The sequence below is a fragment of the Fukomys damarensis genome, unplaced genomic scaffold (genome assembly GCF_012274545.1).
Source record: "Fukomys damarensis isolate Sample0158 unplaced genomic scaffold, DMR_v1.0_HiC HiC_scaffold_23, whole genome shotgun sequence".
Classification (NCBI taxonomy): Eukaryota; Metazoa; Chordata; class Mammalia; order Rodentia; family Bathyergidae; genus Fukomys; species Fukomys damarensis.
In genome coordinates this window covers 50,873,672-50,894,518 of record NW_022900935.1, presented here as the reverse complement: position 1 = coordinate 50,894,518, position 20,847 = coordinate 50,873,672, and the positions used below count along the sequence as shown (strand labels likewise).

General features: G+C 38.9%; 1 protein-coding gene and 1 long non-coding RNA gene across 2 annotated transcripts in view; one reads left to right on the top strand and one right to left on the bottom strand.

Annotated features, from left to right (window-relative positions):
- LOC104857089 overlaps positions 1–20,847 on the bottom strand; it is a 78,049-nt gene that overhangs the window by 40,653 nt on the left and 16,549 nt on the right. Inside the window, exons 2-3 of the long non-coding RNA XR_778781.3 lie at positions 11,181–11,243; positions 9,990–10,068 (exon numbers count right to left, since the gene is read on the bottom strand). This is a non-coding gene — a long non-coding RNA (uncharacterized LOC104857089). The remainder of the gene's footprint in view (positions 1–9,989; positions 10,069–11,180; positions 11,244–20,847) is intronic.
- Nol11 (nucleolar protein 11) overlaps positions 5,930–20,847 on the top strand; it is a 24,369-nt gene continuing 9,451 nt past the window's right edge. The window contains exons 1-11 of the mRNA XM_010616796.1: positions 5,930–6,207; positions 8,409–8,522; positions 8,633–8,689; positions 10,509–10,657; positions 11,691–11,748; positions 12,064–12,208; positions 13,911–14,099; positions 15,649–15,725; positions 18,033–18,156; positions 18,919–19,001; positions 19,807–19,881. Of these exons, the coding sequence (XP_010615098.1) occupies positions 6,067–6,207; positions 8,409–8,522; positions 8,633–8,689; positions 10,509–10,657; positions 11,691–11,748; positions 12,064–12,208; positions 13,911–14,099; positions 15,649–15,725; positions 18,033–18,156; positions 18,919–19,001; positions 19,807–19,881 (1,212 nt within the window). The 5' untranslated portion in view covers positions 5,930–6,066. The remainder of the gene's footprint in view (positions 6,208–8,408; positions 8,523–8,632; positions 8,690–10,508; positions 10,658–11,690; positions 11,749–12,063; positions 12,209–13,910; positions 14,100–15,648; positions 15,726–18,032; positions 18,157–18,918; positions 19,002–19,806; positions 19,882–20,847) is intronic.

The window sequence follows — 20,847 nt, the reverse complement described above, 5'->3', positions numbered from 1 at the left end:
TTGGTGCTAGAAAACCTGGCTTTCCATATGCTGGAGATTGAAATTTGACCCATATCTTTCACCATGCACTAACCTAAAATCAAATTGGATCAAATACCTAAATATTAAAACTGAAACACTAAATCTGCTGGAAGAGAGAAAAAGGTAGAATGCTTGAGGACATAGGAGCAGGCAGACTTCATGAACAAAACCCAGGCCACGTGGGAAATACTACAAAGAATCAACAACTGGGACCTTGTCTTATTAAAAAGCTGTTGCACAGCAAGAGAAACTATCAAGAGTGAAGATACAACCCACAGCTTGGAAAAACATTTTTATCAACTATTCATCAGACAAAGGACCATCATCTAGAATATATAAAGAACTCAAAAGATCAGACCCCCCCCCAAATTTAAAAACTCAAGGCTGGGGGTTTAGCTCAGTGGCACTGTGCTTGCCTGCCTGGCAAGTGCAAGGTCCGAGTTTGATCCCCAGTGCCGCAAAAATAAATAAATAAATAAACACTCAATCCAGAAATGGGCATCTGAAATGAATAGACACTTTGCAGGTGAAGAAGTAGAAACAGCAAATAAATGTATGGAAAAATGTTTGACATCACTGGTCATTTGAAAGATGCAATTAAAACCCTGAGATTCCATCTCACTCCAGAAAGATAGACCAGGGATGTAGCTCAGTGGTGCACTGCCTGCCTAGCAAGCACAAGGTCATGAGTTTGATCCCTGGTACCAAAAAAAAAGGAAAAAAAATGCTGTTATCAGCTCATAACAAATGCTGGAGGGGCTGTGGGGAAAAAGGAACCCTTTGCCACTGTTTGCAGGAGTGTAGATGGGTGCAACCACTGTGGAGATTCCTCAAAAAACTAAAAGTAGATCTTCCGTGTGACCCAGGTATTCCCTTTTTGGTATCTTCCCAAAAGAATTAAAAGCAACCCACCACAGCAATATATGTACACTCATGTTTATAGTGCACTATAAACTATTTTGTAATAGCTAAATCTTGGAAACAGCCCAAATGCCCATCAACTAATGAATGGATAAGTAGATGCAGTTGTTTTACACAATGGAGTACTACTCTGCCATGAAGAAGGATAAACTTGAGACATTTCTAGCTAAACAGATGCACCCTGAGACCATACTCTAAAATGAAATAAATCAGACACACATGTTTAAATACCACATTGTTTCTCTGCTGTGAGAAACTGAAAGTTGAAATAAGGACCAAAATATATAATAAATATTGGGAAATGGGAATAAAATATATAATTGAGAAGGGGGAGACCAAAAGGAAAGAAGGGACAAGAAAAAAAAGAAAGAATAGCCAGGAATGGTGACACACGCCTGTAATCCCAGCATTTGGGAAGCTGAGGCAGAAGGGTCACAGTGAGTTCGAGGCCAGCCGGGGCTACATAGCAAGTTAAGGATGGCCTAAACTTCCTAGTGAGACACTGTCTCAAAAGAGAGAGACAGACAGACAGACAGAGAGAGACAGAGAGAAGAAAAAATGGAAAGAAAGCTTTTGTTAATAAGAAAGGGAAGAGGAGTCAAAGGGGAGATGGGAAAAAAGAAGCAAGCTATATCATGTATAGGTACAAATTCCCTAGGATGAATGTTATCATCGTGTATATCTAAAATGTATCAATAAATGTTTCGCTTTAAAAGAAGGAGTGTCATCCTAAAATTTCACACACACTTACTTCCCACCCCCAACATACTTCATTTTTCTCCCTTCTGAGCTTTATTTCTTCTCCTTGTCATTTATCACAAGTTATAAGCATAAAAAACTGCATCTTTCTGAACCTAACATAAAAATGGAATATTACCAATATCCAATCCACATATTTCATGAAATCCTAAAACTGTCAGAAGTCAATCCTCTATTCTACGAGGGTAAAAAAGAATGAGAAAGCTCTTCATGTTAGGAATCATGAGTAGGAATGATCTACAGCATTCATACACTTACCAGTATATAAGATGTAAAAAGCAAAGGGCAAAGCAATAGATATACTGTACTGCCATTTGTGTAAAGGGTGGGGACACAGAAACCACACACGCCTGTATATGACGTGCGTGTGCAAAACCTATTTGAAATGATCCTCTCTGGGGAGGAGAATAGGTGGCTGGAAATATAGGGCGGGAAGATAAAACCTGTGTTAAATCTGATCATATTAGTTTCCTTAGGTTGGCAAAATAAACTACTATCAACTGGGTGGTTTAAATGATAAAAAGTTATATTCTCACGATTCTGAAGGCTAAAAATCTAAGATAAATGCATCCTCACAATTTGTTTCTTTCTTTAGTTACTTTTCTTGTCACAACAATCAAAATTTAAGGAGGAAAGATTTATTTGGCTCAAAGTACGTAGAGGTTTCAATTCATAGTTATCTGGCTCCAAGGGAGAGCAGCATCGCAGAGAGGCATTGCAGAGGAGAAACGGTTCATGGCAAAGCAGGGAGGCAGAAGGCTGCAAGCAGCAAGCAACAAGTGACAACCTTTCTGCCCCTTATATCTCATTCAGGCATGCCAGAGACTCCTGCAGTAATCTGTAGTCACCATTTGCCCCGTGTGATGCAGGCCTGAGGAAAAGATACACCAAGAGACAAAACTAAGAGAGAGAAATCACGGTGTCACGACGACCAATGCTGGTGTGACCAACAAAGTCCCTGGACAGTCCCAGGCACTGACTTTTATTAGTAATCAATTGGGATAAAGGCCATGTGTGGTTTCTATAAAAATTAATGTAAACAAGACTCAGAAAGGACGAGACAAAGCATTCTCAAGTTAGAAACAGAATAGACAGAATATATGATTGCAATTAGAATATTGCCTTCTAGTCTGAAGGTTTTAGTTTTGAGAGCACAATTTGGGTATGAGTTACTCTGACCTTGACACATAGGCTTCGGCCAGACTCACTTCCATAAACAGGGCAATTGTAGGGTTAACTCTTCACAGCCTGCTTTGGGCATAATCAATATTACAATCATCTACAAAGGTGGGCTGGGGATACAGCTCAGTGGTGCTGTGCCTGCCTCACAAGCACAAGGTCCTGAGTTTGATTCCCATTACTGGTAAAAGAAAAAAAAAGTCTTTCTCATATCTTATCCAGGCTACCTACCCTTAGGGCTGAGGCAGCCTTAATCCTAGCCTCACACCATGAGTCAATCCCAAGCATCACATCTTGATCCCAGCAGCACACACCCTAGATCCAGCCACCTCCAAAAATCCTCACCTATGACTGCATAAGGTTTTTTTTGGGGGGAGGGACATCTAGACACAAGCTGTAGCAGTGTCTCTCCCTGGCTTACAGATGGCTACCTTTTCCCTGTATCTTCACATAGTTTCCTTTTTGTGCACATCTGTGCCCTGACCATATCTTATTACAATGAAACCAGCCATATTACATTAAGGTTCACCTAATGACCTCATTTCCCTTAACTACTTCTTTACTTCTATTTCCAAATACTGTCCTGAAGTAAGGCCCTGGGGGTTAGAACTATGACATATCAAGATCAGGAGAAGGAGACTTAATTAGCCCTGTGACATCTATTGGTGGGGGCATAGAGGAAAAAAAAGGGAGAAAGGAAGATATTAAAATTTATCTCCAGTCCCATAATCTTTTTTAGGGATAAAAAACAAAGTCAGAAGTTGTGGCCGGGGATTTAGCTCAGTGGTTCTGCCAACTGCCTGGCAATCCCAAGGACCTGAGTTCAATGCCCGGTACAAAAAAAGAAGAAGAAATTGTCCCATATCTTGGTACCCATGAGAAGTTCTAAGCGCTGGGGTTGTAGCTCAAGTAGCACTTGCCTCACATGGATGAGGCCCTGGTTTGAGCCACGGCATGCAGTAGAAGGAGAAGGAGGAAGAGAGAAAGGAGAAGGAAAAGGGGGAGAAGGAGAAGAGGAAGAAGCCAAAATAGTAGTGGTAGAAGTACTGTTCTGTTGCATTGTTTGTGTAGCATTTCTTTCCCTTGTGCTGAGGTCTCTGGGCTGTGAAACAGCAGACCTCTCAGACTTCACTTCTAGGGTGGGAGCACTTGCACTTTTTCTTCCCCCTTGGACTCCTTCGGGCTGATCCACCTGATCCAGGATTTAAGAAAGACAGCTCTGTGCCTTTTTTTCCTCAGGCAGGCAACTGATCTCCATGCTTCCTTCAAGTACAAGTAACTGTAGAACAGTTCCCAAAGTATTGTACAGGAACCCTTTCAGGAAAGTCCCCAAACTATTTTCACAATACTATGATGCCATTTACCTTTTTCTGTGTACCATGGAGCTTTCTAAAAGCAGATGGGAAAATATAGTTATCTCTTAGCAAAACAGACATTGAAGAGATTTGCAAAAAATGTAAAATAATGCCACTTTTCTTGCTAAATTATTTTAAAGTATTTTTCATTAGTTAATGGTATTTATGTTAACAATACCAATTTTATTACTTAAAAATGAATACTTATTTTTAATTCTTTGACTTTAATTTGTAATACAATAAATAACTAGAGATATAACCTATATAAACAAAATCTCTTCACAGTCCTCGATAATTTTTAAGCATGTAAAAGATTCAGAAAAATCAAGCGTATGAACCCTGGTTTTAGTGTCTTCAAGCTGGAGAAAAGGAAAAGCACAAACAGTACTGTGACTAAACTTTGTTGACACAAATATTTATGGGACAGGCATTAATACTAAAATCAGAGTTCCTTCAAGGAAATAACCATACAGTGGAGTAGATATAGGACTATGTTACCCCCGTACCAGATGATAAATGTTGCAACAGCACTGGTGATCAAAGTTAGACATTTAATTGTGTTAGTCAAAAAAGACTTTCTGGAGAGATCCAAGGTGAGCCCTAAAAAACGAAAAGTATATACCAGACAAGGTTCACTAGAGGGATTGATGGTGGTAAGGAAGGAAGGTTGTATAAAGGCATGGGCTGAATCTAAATACAGATAGTATTGCTTTTCCCACTAACAAAGGAACCATAAATTACAAAGTCAAGTTTCTTAGTCACTTTGAAAAATAAACGACCAGCTAGCCTGATACGAACTTACTCCAATTTCTTCACAATACTTAATTACCCTTTCTGCAATGCTGTAATGTTGTCACATAGAAATCTGTGCAGATAATTTAACTGAGTTACTTTCTAATACCTTGTAACATTGGTTTACTAATTGCCTATTCTGATGGTTTCTCCACAGGAACATGAAGTTTATCTTTTTTTTTTTTAACTAATCGATGGAATTATCCAAGTTTATCTTAGGAGTGCAAACTTCTCCTAGAAATGAAGCTTAAACAAAAATTGCCCAGGAGACTCCGACCTCACTTTTTTCTTCAAACTAGTTTGAAATTGCCAGCTGGGGGGAAACTTCCCTGGTGCCAAGAGAACAAGAGAACCAGACGACAGAAGGTTCAAAATCCCCACGGACATTTCCAGGATCCGGGGGCAGAGAGGCAGCTAGAAACAGCAGTTCATATCAAAGAATACATTTTTTTTCCTTTGGCACCCTGTTCAACGAGGCAGAATTTTGTTGATTTTGCTGTTTTGCTACTGTGGATTGACTTAGGGACTTAGTGCTACATTCCCAGACATTTACTTATTCTGTGGCTCTGGGGTTTGAACCCAGGGCCTTCGCACTATGCTACTTTCTCAGCCCATTTTTACTATTTTAAAAATTTTTATTTTGAGACAATGTCTCACCAAGTCACTAAATCGCCCAGCTTCGGCTCAAACTTGTAATCCTCCTTCCTCAATTTTCCAGAGTGCTGGGATTACAGACCATGTAAAGGTTTCTGTTTGTTTTGTACTGCTGTTTTGTTTTTCAGTTCATTTATACTCAGCCACTCCCTAAACTCAGGATTTCCCAGAGCCTGGAGCACATCCGGGACTCCCGCAGGCGTGTTCTTGGGAGGAGGAGTCTAGACGCACAGACCAGGCCCCGCCCACCCGGCGTTAAGAGGGTCCGCGCGACGCTTTGGGCCGCCAGGGGTCGCGGCGCCCTCCCTCTTACCCCTTTCGCTGTCGCGAGAGAAGGCGCGAGGCCTGCCGGGACTGTGCGCGGCCAGCCCTAGACGTGCCCAAAATGGCAGCCCTGGAAGATGAGTTCACGTTGTCTGCCTTAGCCCTGGGCACGGGGCCTGACGGACTCCTAGGCGTGGAACCGAGCGACAAAACAGACCATTTCCTGGTGACGGACAGAAGCCGGACTGTCGTCCTCTATAAGGTAAAAGGAATGTGAACGCCTGGCTGCCGTGTCGCCCCTTCCTGAGCCAGGCGTCGGAGACCAATTTTCTCGCAGTATCAGAGATTGTGGATTGTGCTTCATAGAAACCCGACTTGCTTTGTCTAGGACGCTGAACGAGGTCTAGAGTCTGACTAGGTTGTTTGGCTGTGGAGAGATATTTCTGAGTTGCAGGCGGCACAGCGTCACAGTGCACATGGGACAGGATGGAAAGGAAAAGGAGCCTGTGTTTTTGCTGGGAATATTCTGCAGATGGCCTTGCTAAGATCCACTCCTATGGTTTTAGGCACCCTGCTGTCCACTGAAGAGTCGAACGGAGACTGAATGGCTAAAGATGACATTGACAGGGTGGGAACATATTTTGGCTCTGCATCTACACTTTTTTGGGGGCAGGTACCGGGGATCGAATTCGGGACCTTGTGCTTGCGAGGCAGGCTGTGTCTACACACTATTCCCCGCTGCCTGGGTTTGATTTTTCCTTTTTTGCGAGTGAGGCAGAGGTTTCTTATTAATTCAGTAAGAGTCTTGAGTTCCGAGTGACTTGTAGGTGGGCAGCTCCATTTCACATTATGAATCCTGGAGTGTGTCAGGAAATCGTAGGTCCCGCCTCCTTTTCATCCTAGTTCCTAATTGAGCACTCTTAACCTTGCTTTTGGTAATCCTATAGGAAACATTTTAATCTGGGCTGCTGAATATATTTTTCTATGTTATCAAAAAGGTAACTGCTTAAAGTTTTGGGAACAGATTGCCCATAGTTTCCCTATAGTGTTTGCTTAGATTCCTGAGGTAAATCTTGGTCTTTACCTCTGCTGTTCAGTGCATCTGCATTTCCTGTATAGTAATGCAGTGGCTGATTGAAATTGAATGGACACGATCCTGAGTATCCCTGCCTAATTTAACATGCCCCTGTTCAGACACAGAATGGAATGACTTTTTAAAATACATTATTGTTTATTAACAATGTGTTGTCAGTTATTACTCTTCACTTTAGAGACAGTTATATTTTCATTCTAATTACTGTTTTTGTTTTTAAAACAGGGTCTCACTGTGTAGGTTCAGGCTGGTCTTGAATTCACTGTGTGGCCCAGGCTTCCCTCAAGTTCAAAGTGATCCTCCTGCCTCAGCCTCCAGAGTGCTGGGATTACAGGCGTGGGCCACCATGCCCAGATCTAATTACTTTTTTTAAATTAAAAAAAATTCTTTTTAAACTGTGTATGGTGACACATGCTGTAAGCTAGGACCCTGGAAGCCTCAGATAGGAGAATTGCAAGTTCTAGCACAGTTTGGGCAGTGTTTGGGTTTTTTGCTTTGTTTTTGTACCAGGAATAAAACTCAGGGCCTTACACTTGCCAGGCAATTGCAGCATCACTGAGCTAAATTCTAGGCCCTGGGCAATTTAACAATTTAAAGGGATCCTGTCTCAGAATTTTAAAATTTCTGAAAAGTTGGGGATGTAGCTCAGTGCAAAAGCCCTGGGTTTTATCCCCAGTGTATGTGTGTGTATGGGGGGTGGTTGTTTGTTTGTTTGTTGTTTTTTGGTACCAGGGATCGAACTTGGGACCTTGCACTTGCGAGGCAGGCAGCGGAACCACTGAACTAAATCCCCAGCCCTTGGGTGTTCGTGTTTTTGAGGTGGTCTAGCCCAGGCTGGCCCACAATTTGCAATCCTCCTGAGTGAGGGGATTACAGGCCTGTGCAGCCTTACCCAACTAAGTTTTATTTTTTACTTGTGGTAAGGTACACAGAAAATTATCATCTTAATATGTTTAAGTGTACATACAATTCATTTGTATTAAGTGCTTTCACAATGTTAAACAGCCATTACCACCATCCATCTCCAGAACTCTTTTCATCTTGCAAAATTGAAATTTTGTATTCATTAAATAGTAACTGTTTCCTCATCCCCTGGCAAGACAATTCTTCCATCTTAATCAGTTTTGAAGGGCCGGGGATTTAGCTCAGTGGTTCTGCTGCCCGCCTCATAAGCACACACACAAAAAAAAACTTAATTAGTTTTGGCTATGTTATAGATATTCATATAAGTGGAATCTACATTGTGACTGCTTTTTTTTTAATCTTAACAAATTTGTTAAATGCTATCTTTGAATTTTTATTGTAAATCTAATTGCTTTTAAAGCCAGGGATTGACTTCTTGAATATTTTGTTTATCTTACTTTCATTAGGTTTCTGATCAGAAACCCTTGGGGAGCTGGTCAGTGAAACAAGGTCAAATTATAACATGTCCAGCTGTGTGCAACTTTCAAACTGGAGAGCATATTGTTGTACATGATAATAAGGTGAGTTTTAAAACCTGTATGTAGTAAAATACCAACATGTCAATAATGTTAGGTTTATTATATGTAAAAAAAGAATGGGATACTTTCTAACTTGTATGCTTTGTTTTCAGGTTTTGAGAATATGGAACAATGAAGATGTAAACTTAGATAAAGTATTTAAAGCTACGGTAAGTCTTTGGATATGCCAACTTATTTATTTAGCTTACTAGTGATGGGATCATTCATAGGGTGGTATGTTATTTACCTGTTTTTTTGGTGTTTTTTTTTGTGTGTGTGTGTTTTGTTTGTTTGCTTTTGTTTTTTTTGAGACAGGGTCTCACTATGTAGTTCAGACTGCTCTGGAACCCAGGGTGGTCTCGAACTCCCAGTGATCCTGTCTCAGCCTCCTGAGTGCTGGGATTACAGGTGTGCACCACCATGCCCAGTATATGTTATTTATCTTAATAGCATTAGAAAAGAACCTGAGGTTGCAGTCAGTTGCAGGGGGGTATTTATTTTCAATACTGGGCCTTTGCATAGATCCAACCCTTTTTCAGTTTTTTATTTTGAGACACGGTCTAAATCATTAAGTTGCCTGAGTTTGGGCTTCCATGTGATCTTCCCGTCTCAGCCAATGCAGGAATTTTAGGTGTGCAGCACCATGCTCAGCTTGAAATCAGTTTTTCTTTCTAATTATCTTATGATATATATTGATAACATCTCAATTCATACACTAATAGGTTACAAAGTATGTATTAATATCCCATGAGATCAGTGATTTAAATAATAATTGATGCATACAATAATATCTCGTTTCACACGTCTGTTTGCAAACAATTCACGTTCAACAAAATTTTGCTTCTTGTCAAACACTCCACATCAGTGACAAACATGACTCTAGCTATCTTCCCTAAAATTCTGAAGCAAATTGAGATTGAACTGAGATACCACTCTATTCCCATAAGTTTGGATGTTTTGTGTGTGTCCTTCATGAAAAGAAATGAACTTGTCCTCTTTCTTGGAGTAGGTAGAATGGATCCGACTGGGACCTTCCTCTTGCAAGGAAGGCAGCAGCACCACTTGGCTAGATCCCTGGCCCTATATTGTTCCTTTATATATTTTTTTTTTTTGGTACCAGGGATTGAACTCAGGACCTTGCACTTGCGAGGCAATGCGGTGGCACCACTGAGCTAAATCCCTGGCCTTATATTGTTCCTTTTAAAAGCAACATAAAGCATAGTTTTTTAAAAATCTGTGATTAAATATAGGTTTTTTATTAATAACCTAAAATGTGTTAATTAATCTTTTCTTTCTGATAGTAAGAGGATCTTAAAACTTCCTTCTAGTTTTAAATGTCTAGCTCTAAATATAATTGGCACATTTTAGGAACGGCTCACAATAGGATTCAGAAATAATGCAGGAGCTGCCCAGACCCTCAAAACATCCATCCAGCTGGCTAACATTAGTGGCCTTATTTGTACTTCTCACCTCTAGTTTTGAAGACCGACATTCTCCCCGACCTCCTTTATGCACAATGAATGAGCCAAAAATGAATAAAGATGGGTACCTGTGGAGGAGAAAATGGGCCAGGGAAGAGAGAATAAGAATAGCAGTTAGATTTCTGAATATATTTTTGTGTATATTTGATTTTAGAACCATAAATAGTTACAAAGCAAAATTAAATCAAGCTGAAAACAAATCAGTCCTTTAAAAAATAAGTCTTCTAGCTGGATATGGTGGCACACCCCTATAATCCCAGCTATTCAGGAGACTAAGAGTCATTGCCATTTTGGGGTCAGCCTTCACCTCTTAACCAAGACCCTGTCTCAAAGGAATAAAAAGGGTTGGGAGAGTAGCTCAGTAGTTGAGCACTTGCCTAACATGTACAAGGTCCTGAATTCAATCCCTGTTACCAAAAACAAATACATAAGCCTTCTATAAGTATACTTATCCTATAGGTTAGGTATAAATTTTTTTTAGAATTAAAAATATTTTAATGTCTTGCAGTTATCAGCTGAGGTACATAAGATACACTCAATACAAGGAACAGAACCCTTGGTGCTCTTCAGGGGAGGTGCTGTTCGTGGTTTAGAGGCCTTGCTTGCAGAGCCCCAGCAGAAAATTGAAACAGTTATTTCTGATGGAGAAGTGATTAAGTAAGTTTCAATACTTGTAAGTGAATTTTTACCAAAATGAAAATACGCTGTGTATTTATTACATTCTTTATTGTGTTCAGAAGTATAAGCATAGTAATAGTAACCTAGGGCTGGATTGCAGCTCAGCAGTAGAGTGCTTGCCTGGCATGCATGAAGCCCTAAATTCAATTCCCAGCATCTTGCCAAAAGAAAGGTGAGGCAGAGAGACCTGATGAAAAACCACTCAGAAGACACTGACTAAAAGAATATCCCCCAAAAGATGCTGGAATGATAAGTGATTTAGGAAACCAGGATAGATGAGTCTTGTTCCAGTGACAGAGAACTGGATAGTCAGTCATTTTAGGCTGAAATGGATAATTCCAAAAATCCACAATCTTTTTGTGTTAGTCATATTGCCCTGACTGCGAAGTCACAACCTTTTTCTCTAAAGAAAAGTACAACTTGTTGTTATTGAAATCATAATAGTGCTGTGAGATCTCTGCTCATTCCAGATTCTGGAATAAACCTGAAAAAAATGACTCACCCAAGCGGTAGAAGGACATTTCATGATTTCACATCTCCAATCCTCATTATTTCATCACATTTCCTAAAAGTCAAAGCGAAGACTTGTATTTAGTAAGTGAACAATATGGACAATAACAGCTGTATTTTAGATTGACCTGATGCATGCCTCTATGGTATAAGCAACTGTGTTTGGGAAATCCTTTAAGTTCTTTGCCACAAACTATCTGTGCCGCCTTGGTTCTTAGGCCGTTAGCCTCCCAGTGGCTCTGTCACTTGAAGTAGGCAGATGAGATCCTAATGTTTTCCTTAGAAACACTAGTCCCAAAAGTAATTCTGAAAGAAAAGGTTGGAGGGGTCAGTTTAAGTTTGGGTGTCACCGCATCCTGTACTCTCGGAACTTTACTGCATCCTGAATTTAGTCCAGACATACCTCTGACAGACTAGCACCTACCGATTGCCTGTGGTATAAATTCTGATTCATGTTTTTCTCACCTGATTTTTGTGTTTTGAAACTTGTCTATTTTTTTAGGTGGACAAAGTTTTTCATGGTATTTAGACATCCTGCCTTAGTTTTTATTACTGAAAAAGTAAGTAATGTATCTTCACTTTCTGGCCCATTTTATGAAATGTTAAAGTTGCCTGTATTATTTTTAAGACTAAAATGGAACTTTTGTATTTCAGAATATTCTTAAATTTTTTAAATAGTTCTAAACACTATGAAGTATATTAGTTAGAATTATTTCCGTGCCTAAATTAAATACTTTTATTTGTGACATTTTAAATTTAATTGGACAGGAAGTTAAGTACTCATTGAAGTATTTAGAATGGAGTGACTTCTAGTTTTAACATTAAATATAGTTTAAAATGGCAATATTTAAAGTAAAATTACCCTTTTATTGCAGGATGGAAATCATTTTGCTTATGTACAAATGTTCAACTCACAAAATTTAAGCAAATACAGTCTCTTCCTTGGACAAGAAGAAAAATCTGTCACATTGAATTTTACTGCTTATGTGGATCGGAAATTTATTTCTCTGATGTCATTAAGTAAGTTTTCCTTAAACTTCCAGCAATTATTAATAAAAGGATATTATAGGATAGTGTAGAATCCTGTAGTTTTCTGTTATCCTTCTCTTTTTCTGCCTTTCTTTACCTTTTGTGCTTGGTTGTGTCTGGTCATATAGTGGGTCACTGGTCCTGTATTCAGAGGGAATGTTTATGTATAAGTACTTCAAGTAAAGCACAGTTTTTACTTGGAATTCTTAATTGTGTTTTTATTTATTTATTTTTTTTTCCAGTACCAGAACCAAACTCAGGACCTTGAGTTTGCAAGGCAGGCATGGTACCACTGAGCTAAATCCCTGGCCCTAAAGCAGTTTTCAAACATTGTTTCTGTAACTCTCATGTTTTAAAATTGGCCATAAGTGGTAAATAAAACACCTGTGAAAAAGGAAAATCTTTTTTATCCTTATGACAAGGCTACACTCTTTGAAAGAGTAACTAGTGGACCATAAAATACCTGCTTGACATTTGAGTGTTCTATACCTCTTTTCCACCCATTAGACTGTGTGTCTTTCTTTGAACAGTGAATGAGACAAGACACGCAGAGTAATAGAACAGCACTGGCTATGCCACTTACTTTTTGTAGATTTTTTTTTTAACAGATTTTTTAAAATATCTTGAATCTACCTCTACATGATGTTCTGAATAACCCCAGACATGCTTCTAGGGCAAAAAAAAAAAAAAAGAAAAAAGCAGCCTTGGTGGTACCCTCTCCTCTAACCCTTTGTGGATTTGAAGTTGTTTTGAAGAAATTATGGAGGAGGAAACAAAAATATTTAGGAAATACTGGGCATGATAGCACATTCCTATAATCCCAGGATTTGAGAGGCTAAGGCAGGAAGATTGCCATGAGTTCCAGGCCTACCTGAGCTACATAGTCAGATCAAGGCCAGCCTGAACAACAGAATGAGACTATGTCTCAAACTAAATAACAAACAAAATATATTTAGGAAATATTTCTATATTATCACAATTATCTGTATGAAAGTTTTCAGTGTGCAGCTGTTTGTAAAGGCTCTCTTTATTATCATAACCAGATAATTGGCATATGGTTCATCTTTAAGTATAATGAACATTGAAGGGTGTTGGAACTAAATGGTCATATAAATTTTTCTGCAGCATATCTAGAACCATGTCAAATTGGCAGAATTCAGTTAATCTACAAAAACAACAATTTCATATGGTTTTCAGGCAGACTGAGTAACAGCAAATATAATACAGTGATGAGATTCTAATTAATTTCTTAGGCTTCAGGAGTAGCTCACTGGTAAAGTCCTGAGTTCAATCCTCAGCTGCCCCCATCTAGTTCTCTAGTGTGGACATGTCCTTTTAGTGACTAGATAGTTTTTATTATACTCTCCATTTTTTTCATTATAAGTGTGTACTGTTTTTATTTCTTGACTAGTACAAGTTTTCTTGTTGTGATTTTTACTTATATTCCTCACTCTAATTTTATGTTTGAAGTATTCTTTAAAGGAAAGCATAGAATGATGTGATTGTTTTTTTTGCTTGGGTGGTTTACCACACTGTTAAAATCTTATAATCCCAGGTACCAAAAGAAAAGACAAGACATAAAACTACAAACTAATTATTATTTTATCTTATAAACAACCTAGTACCTTTAATTATAATAAATACAGAACTGTTGTGAACCCATTACTGAACCACAAATATTTGTTTCCAACAGGCTCTGATGGGTGTGTATATGAAACCTTGATACCGATATATCCAAGTGACACAGAAAAAAATCAGAGATTAGTTAGATCACTGTTGCTGAAGGCTGCTGTGTCTGGTATTACTCGAAATAGTGTTACACTCACCGCCCTGGATCAAGATCATATAGCAGTCTTAGGACCTCCACTATCATCTGCTAAGGGTAACTGACATCTGGTCAATTTAAAGACGCTGGCCAGGGGACTTGGCTCAGTGGTTCTGCCCCCTGCCTCGCAAGCACAAGCACCCGAGTTTGATCCCCAGTACCAAAAAACAAATCCTGGGCTGGGTAGCATACTTGCCAAATATGTCAGGACTCGGGGGGTACCTGTTCCTTCAGATTTACCTTTTAGTCTTCCTTTTTTTTTTTTTTTTGTTACCAGGAATTGAACTCGGGTCCTTGCACTTGCAAGGCAGGCCACCGAACCACTGAGCTAAATCCCCAGCCCATAGTCTTCCTTTCTTTTTCATTTTTTTAAATTACTACCTCAATTAATTCTCTTTTTCATCATACTCTTAACTTTCTACTTCTTGAATGGGTCTTTGATTTTATTCTACATCTGTTAATCAACACTTCCTTGTACTATTATCATGACTATAATATCCTAAAAAAATAAAAACAAAAGTATCTGTCAGGCGTTTGAAACTTTGGATAGCCAGGCATGGTGGCGCACACCTGTAATCCTAGCACTAGGGAGGCTGAGGCAAGAGGATTGCCATGAGTTTGAGAGCAGCCTGGGCTACACAGTCAATTCCAGGCCATCCTGAACTACATAGCAAGACCCTGTCTCAAAAAAAAAAAGAGAAACTTTGGAAAGTCTTCCACTATAGGATTGAATTCTTATTGGTGTCTCACACCATGGCAATATACTGGATTTGGACAGCTTGCAACCTAGAGTCTGCTAGTGTACTTTAGATCTTTGTCAGTACAAGATTGGGGCCTCTGTCCTATGGATGAAGTTGTTTTTTTTGTTGTTTTTTGTTGTTGTTGTTTTACATCTGTATAAAATATATTGCTAAATATGTTTTTTTTTTTTTGGTACCAGGGATCGAACTCCAGTCCTTGTGCTTGTCAGGCAGGCGGCAGAACCACTGCTAAATCCCTGGACTTAAATGGGATTTTTTTGTTCATTTTGGTGTCTTTGGCATTATTCTCAGAGTAATATAGGCCTTATAGAAGTGAAGAACTGTTTCTTATCAGTGAAGCCATCTGGTCTTGGGCTTTTCTTTGTTGATTTTTATTACTGCAGACTGACAGCCAGCCATGAATTCTTCCCTTGGTCGGAGTTCACTTTTGAAGTTCACTTTTTTTGAGACAAGGTATCAATATGTAGCCTGGGCTGGCCTTGAACTGGGCAATCCTCCTGCCTCAGCCTCCTGAACACTGGGATTACAGGGGTGTACCAGCATGCCTGGTTTTGATGTCCACTTGCCATATGCTCTAATTTCTTTGAATTCCTATTGCAATCATTCCTTTCAATACTTTTTTTCCCCCGTTACCGGGGATGAAACTCAGAACCTTGTGCTTGCAAGGGTGGGCCCACTGGTGCCACTGAGCTAAATTCCTGGCCCCTCGTTTCATCATTACTTATTTTTATGTTTAATAAGGCAAAGCTTGTATATATATCTATGTCTCTTCCTGCCCCAAGATAGCGTGTATTTATACTTGAAGACTATTGTCTGAGTTTATATGTTCTATTTTATTTTTCTAGAATGCCTCTCCATATGGAACATAAAATTTCAAACACTACAGACTTCAAAAGAGTTACCACAAGGGACTAGTGGTCAAGTAAGTTTTTCCACTTGAAAACTTTTTAAAATTTCATTATTGCTGTGCTTGATAAATGTTCTGAGAGGTAAGAAATCTCTTCAGATCTCAATGTGATAAAAATAAACTAAAATTTTTACCTGAAATACTATATTTAATTTGGTTATTGTTTTAAGAGTTTCTCTATATTGGTTACTTTTTTTTTTCATAGTGAGACTCTGTCACGCTATATAGTCCAGGCTTGCCTTGAACCTGTGGCAGTCCTCCTGCCTCAACCTCTGGAGTGCTGGGATTATTACGGGTGTGTATCACCACACCCTGCTCTATATTTGTTACTTTTAAAGGGCTAAATTATAGTTAGTTTTAGTTTTTTTGTTTGTTTTGTTTTGTTTTTTTTAATATAGCTAGTTTTAGTTTAAGGGAGAACAATCAGCTGCTCTTTTCACTTAATCACTTTGAACTGTACCCCAAGGGTGTTACTTTTTCTAGTAAGTTAGTCTTTTAGGTTATATTTTAAATGTTACCATGGAATTACTTAAAGAAGTAAAGTAGTACACACCTGTAATCTCATCATTCTGGGAAGATCACAGATCCAAGCCCTGTATAGACAGCTTACTGAGACCCTGTCTTAAAAAGATATTTTTACAAAGTGGGACTGGGAGGCCAGGGATTCAGCTCAGTGGTTCCACTGCCTGCCCCACAAGTGCAAGGTCCTGAGTTTGATCCCCAGTACCAAAAAATATAAAGGAGGACTGGGAATGTAGCTCATTGTAAAGGCCCTATGTTAAACCCCTAGTACCACCAAAAAAAAAAAAAAAAACTAAGACCCTTGCCTCTTTGGTCAGCTTAAATTTTTAATTCTTTTTTCTTTTTATAATACTGGAGATTGAACCCAGCACCTTTACACTAATACATTCCCAGCCCTTTTTTAGAGTTTCGAGGATGGACACGCTGGCACACACCTGTGATGCTAGCAACTAAGGAGGCTGAGGCAGAAGGATTACCATGAGTTTGAGGCCATCCTGGGTTACAAAGTAAATTCAAGTCCAGTCTGAACTACACGGCGAGACTCTTGTCTCAAAAACAATAATAATAAAAAAGACTAACAGTCATAGCCAGGCTGGGAAACTTACATGTCTCAAAATTAAAACATAAAGGCTGGGAATATAATTAAGTGCTCTCTGGGTTCAGTCTTCAGCCCAGTCAAAAAACAAAAGAGACCAGGTTTTTTTTAGGCACTGGGGATGTAGCTTAGTGGGGCCGCACCTGCCTGGTAGCGCAAGGCCTGGAGTTTGATCCCCAGTACTAAAAAAAAGAAAAAGAAATTTTTTTTAATAGTTCTGCTACTTGAATAAATTTATTTTTTATATTTGTGTTCCTCCTGCCTCAGCCTCCAGAGTGCTGGTATTACAGGTGTGCACCACCACACCCAGCTTTCTTTAAGCTTTTTATTGTTGTGTACCTGTTTTTTCATACCTTATAATTGGAATTATAAGCTGTAGTGTTTGGTGCTTTTTTAATATAATACATCATTACATTTTGTGTTATAATAACCTTAGAAATTACCATGTTAATAGTTAATAGTGACAGGATTAATTTCAAGTAATTCATTTATTTTAAATGTATATGTTGATCAGATTTTTCTGAATTGACAATATGCTTTAAATTATACTTCAGACTTGAACCTACCCCAGTTAGGAAGGTATACATATGAGGTGTAATGGAAAAATATGGTGGGTGGTATTTTGGGCATTTTTCGAGATAAGGTCTCAGTGTCACCTATGCTGGCCTCAAACTCATGGTGATCCTCTGCCTCAGTCTCCCAAGTGCCTGGGTCACAGGTGTGCGGCACCACAGCCAGTTTAAATTTAAATTTTTATTACATGAAAACACTTGGTATTAATCCCCATTGGTTCAAACACACTTATCCCATCTTTCTTGCCAGTTTCTGAAGCTGTTCTGGAAGTCCTCTTTTATGAGTGTCTTTAGTTGCATTGTTGCAGCTGCCTTGTTGCTCTGATTCTGTCTTCCATGGTTATTTGTCTTTGGGGAAGAGCTGGAAGTTGCATGGTGCCAAATCTGGTGAACAGGGTGGATGAGGACTCACAGTTAATGTCTTCATGAGTCGGCCTTTCCAATTGATGACATCTGATGGCAGTATTCACTGTATTTTTTATATCATAGCCCACAGTCTTTTGGAAAGTTTATTTAGTTTGGCTTGTTCATTCTCACACTGAGATAGCTCATAATAACATTGTTATAAGGGTTTATTGAGTCAAATTTATAAAAGAAAAATATTTGCTTATAGTTTTGATAACACTTTTGCAGCTGTGGTTTTATGGGGAAAATCTGTTTATGCTACACGGAAAATGTCTAACTGTGGTTCCATACAAGTGTGGCGTGTCATCATTAGCCGGTGCTCTTGGAAAACTCAAGCATACGCAAGATCCAGGTAGAGACTCACTTATATATTTGTTTCATTAATATAAGCCATTTTATTAGCCCCCAGCTTCATATGTAGGATCTCATAGCCTTCTGTTTATAGTGCCTGTTATTTTTTTTGTTTTGTTTTGGTACCGGGGATCAAATGCAGGACCTTGCACTTGCCAGGCATACTATCTCTGAACTAAATCCCCAGCCCTACACAGCCTGTTCTTAATTTTAAAATTTGCTGCTGTTCATTGAAATTTTCTGATCCAGGTAGCTTCCTTGGAACCATCACATTGCAGATGCTGCTGCACACTGAAAAGCCACACTGTTTTGAATGCTAATGCTTTTCTGACCTTAGAGGCAGTGGGTGATTCCTCAAGGCAAAATACCTTTTACCTTTCCTGTTTACTGTCAAACCCATCTCTTGCCTTAATGTTGCAAGGCTTGTCATATAATTCTTGACTAATTATGATTTAGTGATTTGAAGTTGTTGGTAGATTTTTTTTTTTTAGACAGTTTCACTATGTAATTTAATCTAGCCTTGAATTCACTGTGTTAACTGGCCTAAAACTCAGGCGTTCTTCCCGCCTCAGCTTTCTGAGTGTGGAGATTACAGATGTGCAACATTACACCCAGTGAAGTTGTTAGTATAATTACATGGATTTTTTTAAAAGCTTCTCTTGAATTGTGCATGAATTTTTTTTTCAATTGTGTTCTTTACTTGGTTGGTTAAATAACAATATGTCAAAAGATTCCAGAAACTGTGTTTTTTGTCTTTGCATAGGCACTCAGAAGCCCCACTTTGTAAACTGGGAAATGTCTCAGGGATGTGGACTTGGATCCCCAAACTCAGAGCAGTCCAGAATTGTAAGTTCAGTAGTTGAAAGAGCAATGGTAGGACAAATGTTGAAAACAGAAAAAGGCTCAACCATTATCTTTTTTTAACAGGGAGGCAGTTTTGGGGATCAAACTCAGGGCGTTTGCACTGAGCTGCACACCATGCCCTTTCCTTTCCTTTTCTTTTTTTCTTTTTTTTTTTTTGAGACAAGATCTTCCTGCATAATCTAGGCTGCCTTGAACTCAGTATGTAGCCCAGGCTGGCTTCGAACTCACGGTGATCCTCCTGTCTCAGCCTCCCATGTGCTAGGATGTAGGTGTGTGCCAGCACACCCCCAGCTAAATTATTTTAATGCTTTATATTTACACAGCTCTTACACCACTAATGAGGGTAGTTAGAGGACTGAACTCAGTAACCTCAGAGCATTTACTCCAAAATAACGTGTGTTATATTTTATTTTTTTTAAGGGCATGTTTAGATGATAAGGGTCAAGTGTAAAAATGAAACAGACTGCAAAAAATACCTTCCTGAGTACTTTTATTTTGTATTTTAAAAACTTCAAAGATGCTTAATTCAAAGTTGAAATAACACAATTTTCCCTATAACAAATTTTATTTTTAAAAAATGTGGGATCGTTGTAAATGCGAGACCAGCCTGGGCTACATAGTGAGCTCCAGTTCAGTCTCAACAACAGTGAGACCCTGTCTCAAAAAAAACCAAAAAACTTAAGAATAAAAAATGTGTGACTACAGTATGTACTAGTCTCTTCAGAGGGTTTCATATTCTTAACAGGCCTTTTGTATTAAGATTCTAATCTTTTTACTTAATTTCCAGTTAAGGAGAAAAAAAACTGAAGCTAGTTTACAGCCAGAAGTTCCAGCATCTGAACAACTTTTATCAACAGTAAAGGTAAATAACACTGGAAAAATTTTAAAAATCTGGTGATTAAAGGAAATTCCATCTATTTTTAACTGGATTTTTTTTATTGGTTGGTTGGTTTGTTTGTTTATTGGTACTGGGGATTGAATTCGGGTCCTTGAGCTTTTGGCAGCGGCACCACTGAGCTAAATCCCTGGCCCCTATTGGTACATTTTAGATATACGTGATGATAACTTTCACCATAGGGAATTTGTACCTGTACATGATATAGCTTTCTTCTTTTATTTTTCCATTCTCTTCAACCCCTCTTCCCCTCCTCATCTACAAAAGCTTTTGTTTCCAATTTTTTCCTTCTGTTGTTTTTTTTTCTTGTCCCTTCCTCCTTCCTTCCTTTCTCCTTCCCCGTCCCTTGTCCTCTATCCACCCCCTTTTTTGGTTTGTTTTTAAAACAGGGACTCTGCCGGGTGGCACATGCCTGTAATCACAGCACTTGGGAGGCTGAGGCAGGAGGATGATGTGAGTTTGTGAGTTCGAGACCAGCCTGGGCTACATAGTGAGTTCCACGTCAGTCTCAACTACATAGTGAGACCCTGTCTCATAAAACAATTTATTTCACTTAAGAGTATGCTCTCAAAGTGCATCCATTTAACTAGAAATGTCTCATGCTTATCTTCTTTATGGCAGAGTAGAACTACATTGTATAAAACAACTGCATCTTTATCCATTCATTGGTTGACGGGCATTTGGCTGTTTCTAAGATTTAGCTATTACAAACTGCTTCTATAAACATGGGCATGCATATATTGCAGTGGTAGGATACTTTTAATTCTTTTGGGAAGGTGCCAAGAAGGGGAATAGCTGGGTCAAATGGAACCTCTAGTTTTAGTTTTTTGAGATGTCTCCACACTGATTTTCACAGTGATTGCACTAGTCTACACTCCCATCAACAGTGGAGAAGAGTTCCTTTTTCCCTACAGCCCCACCAGCATTTGTTAT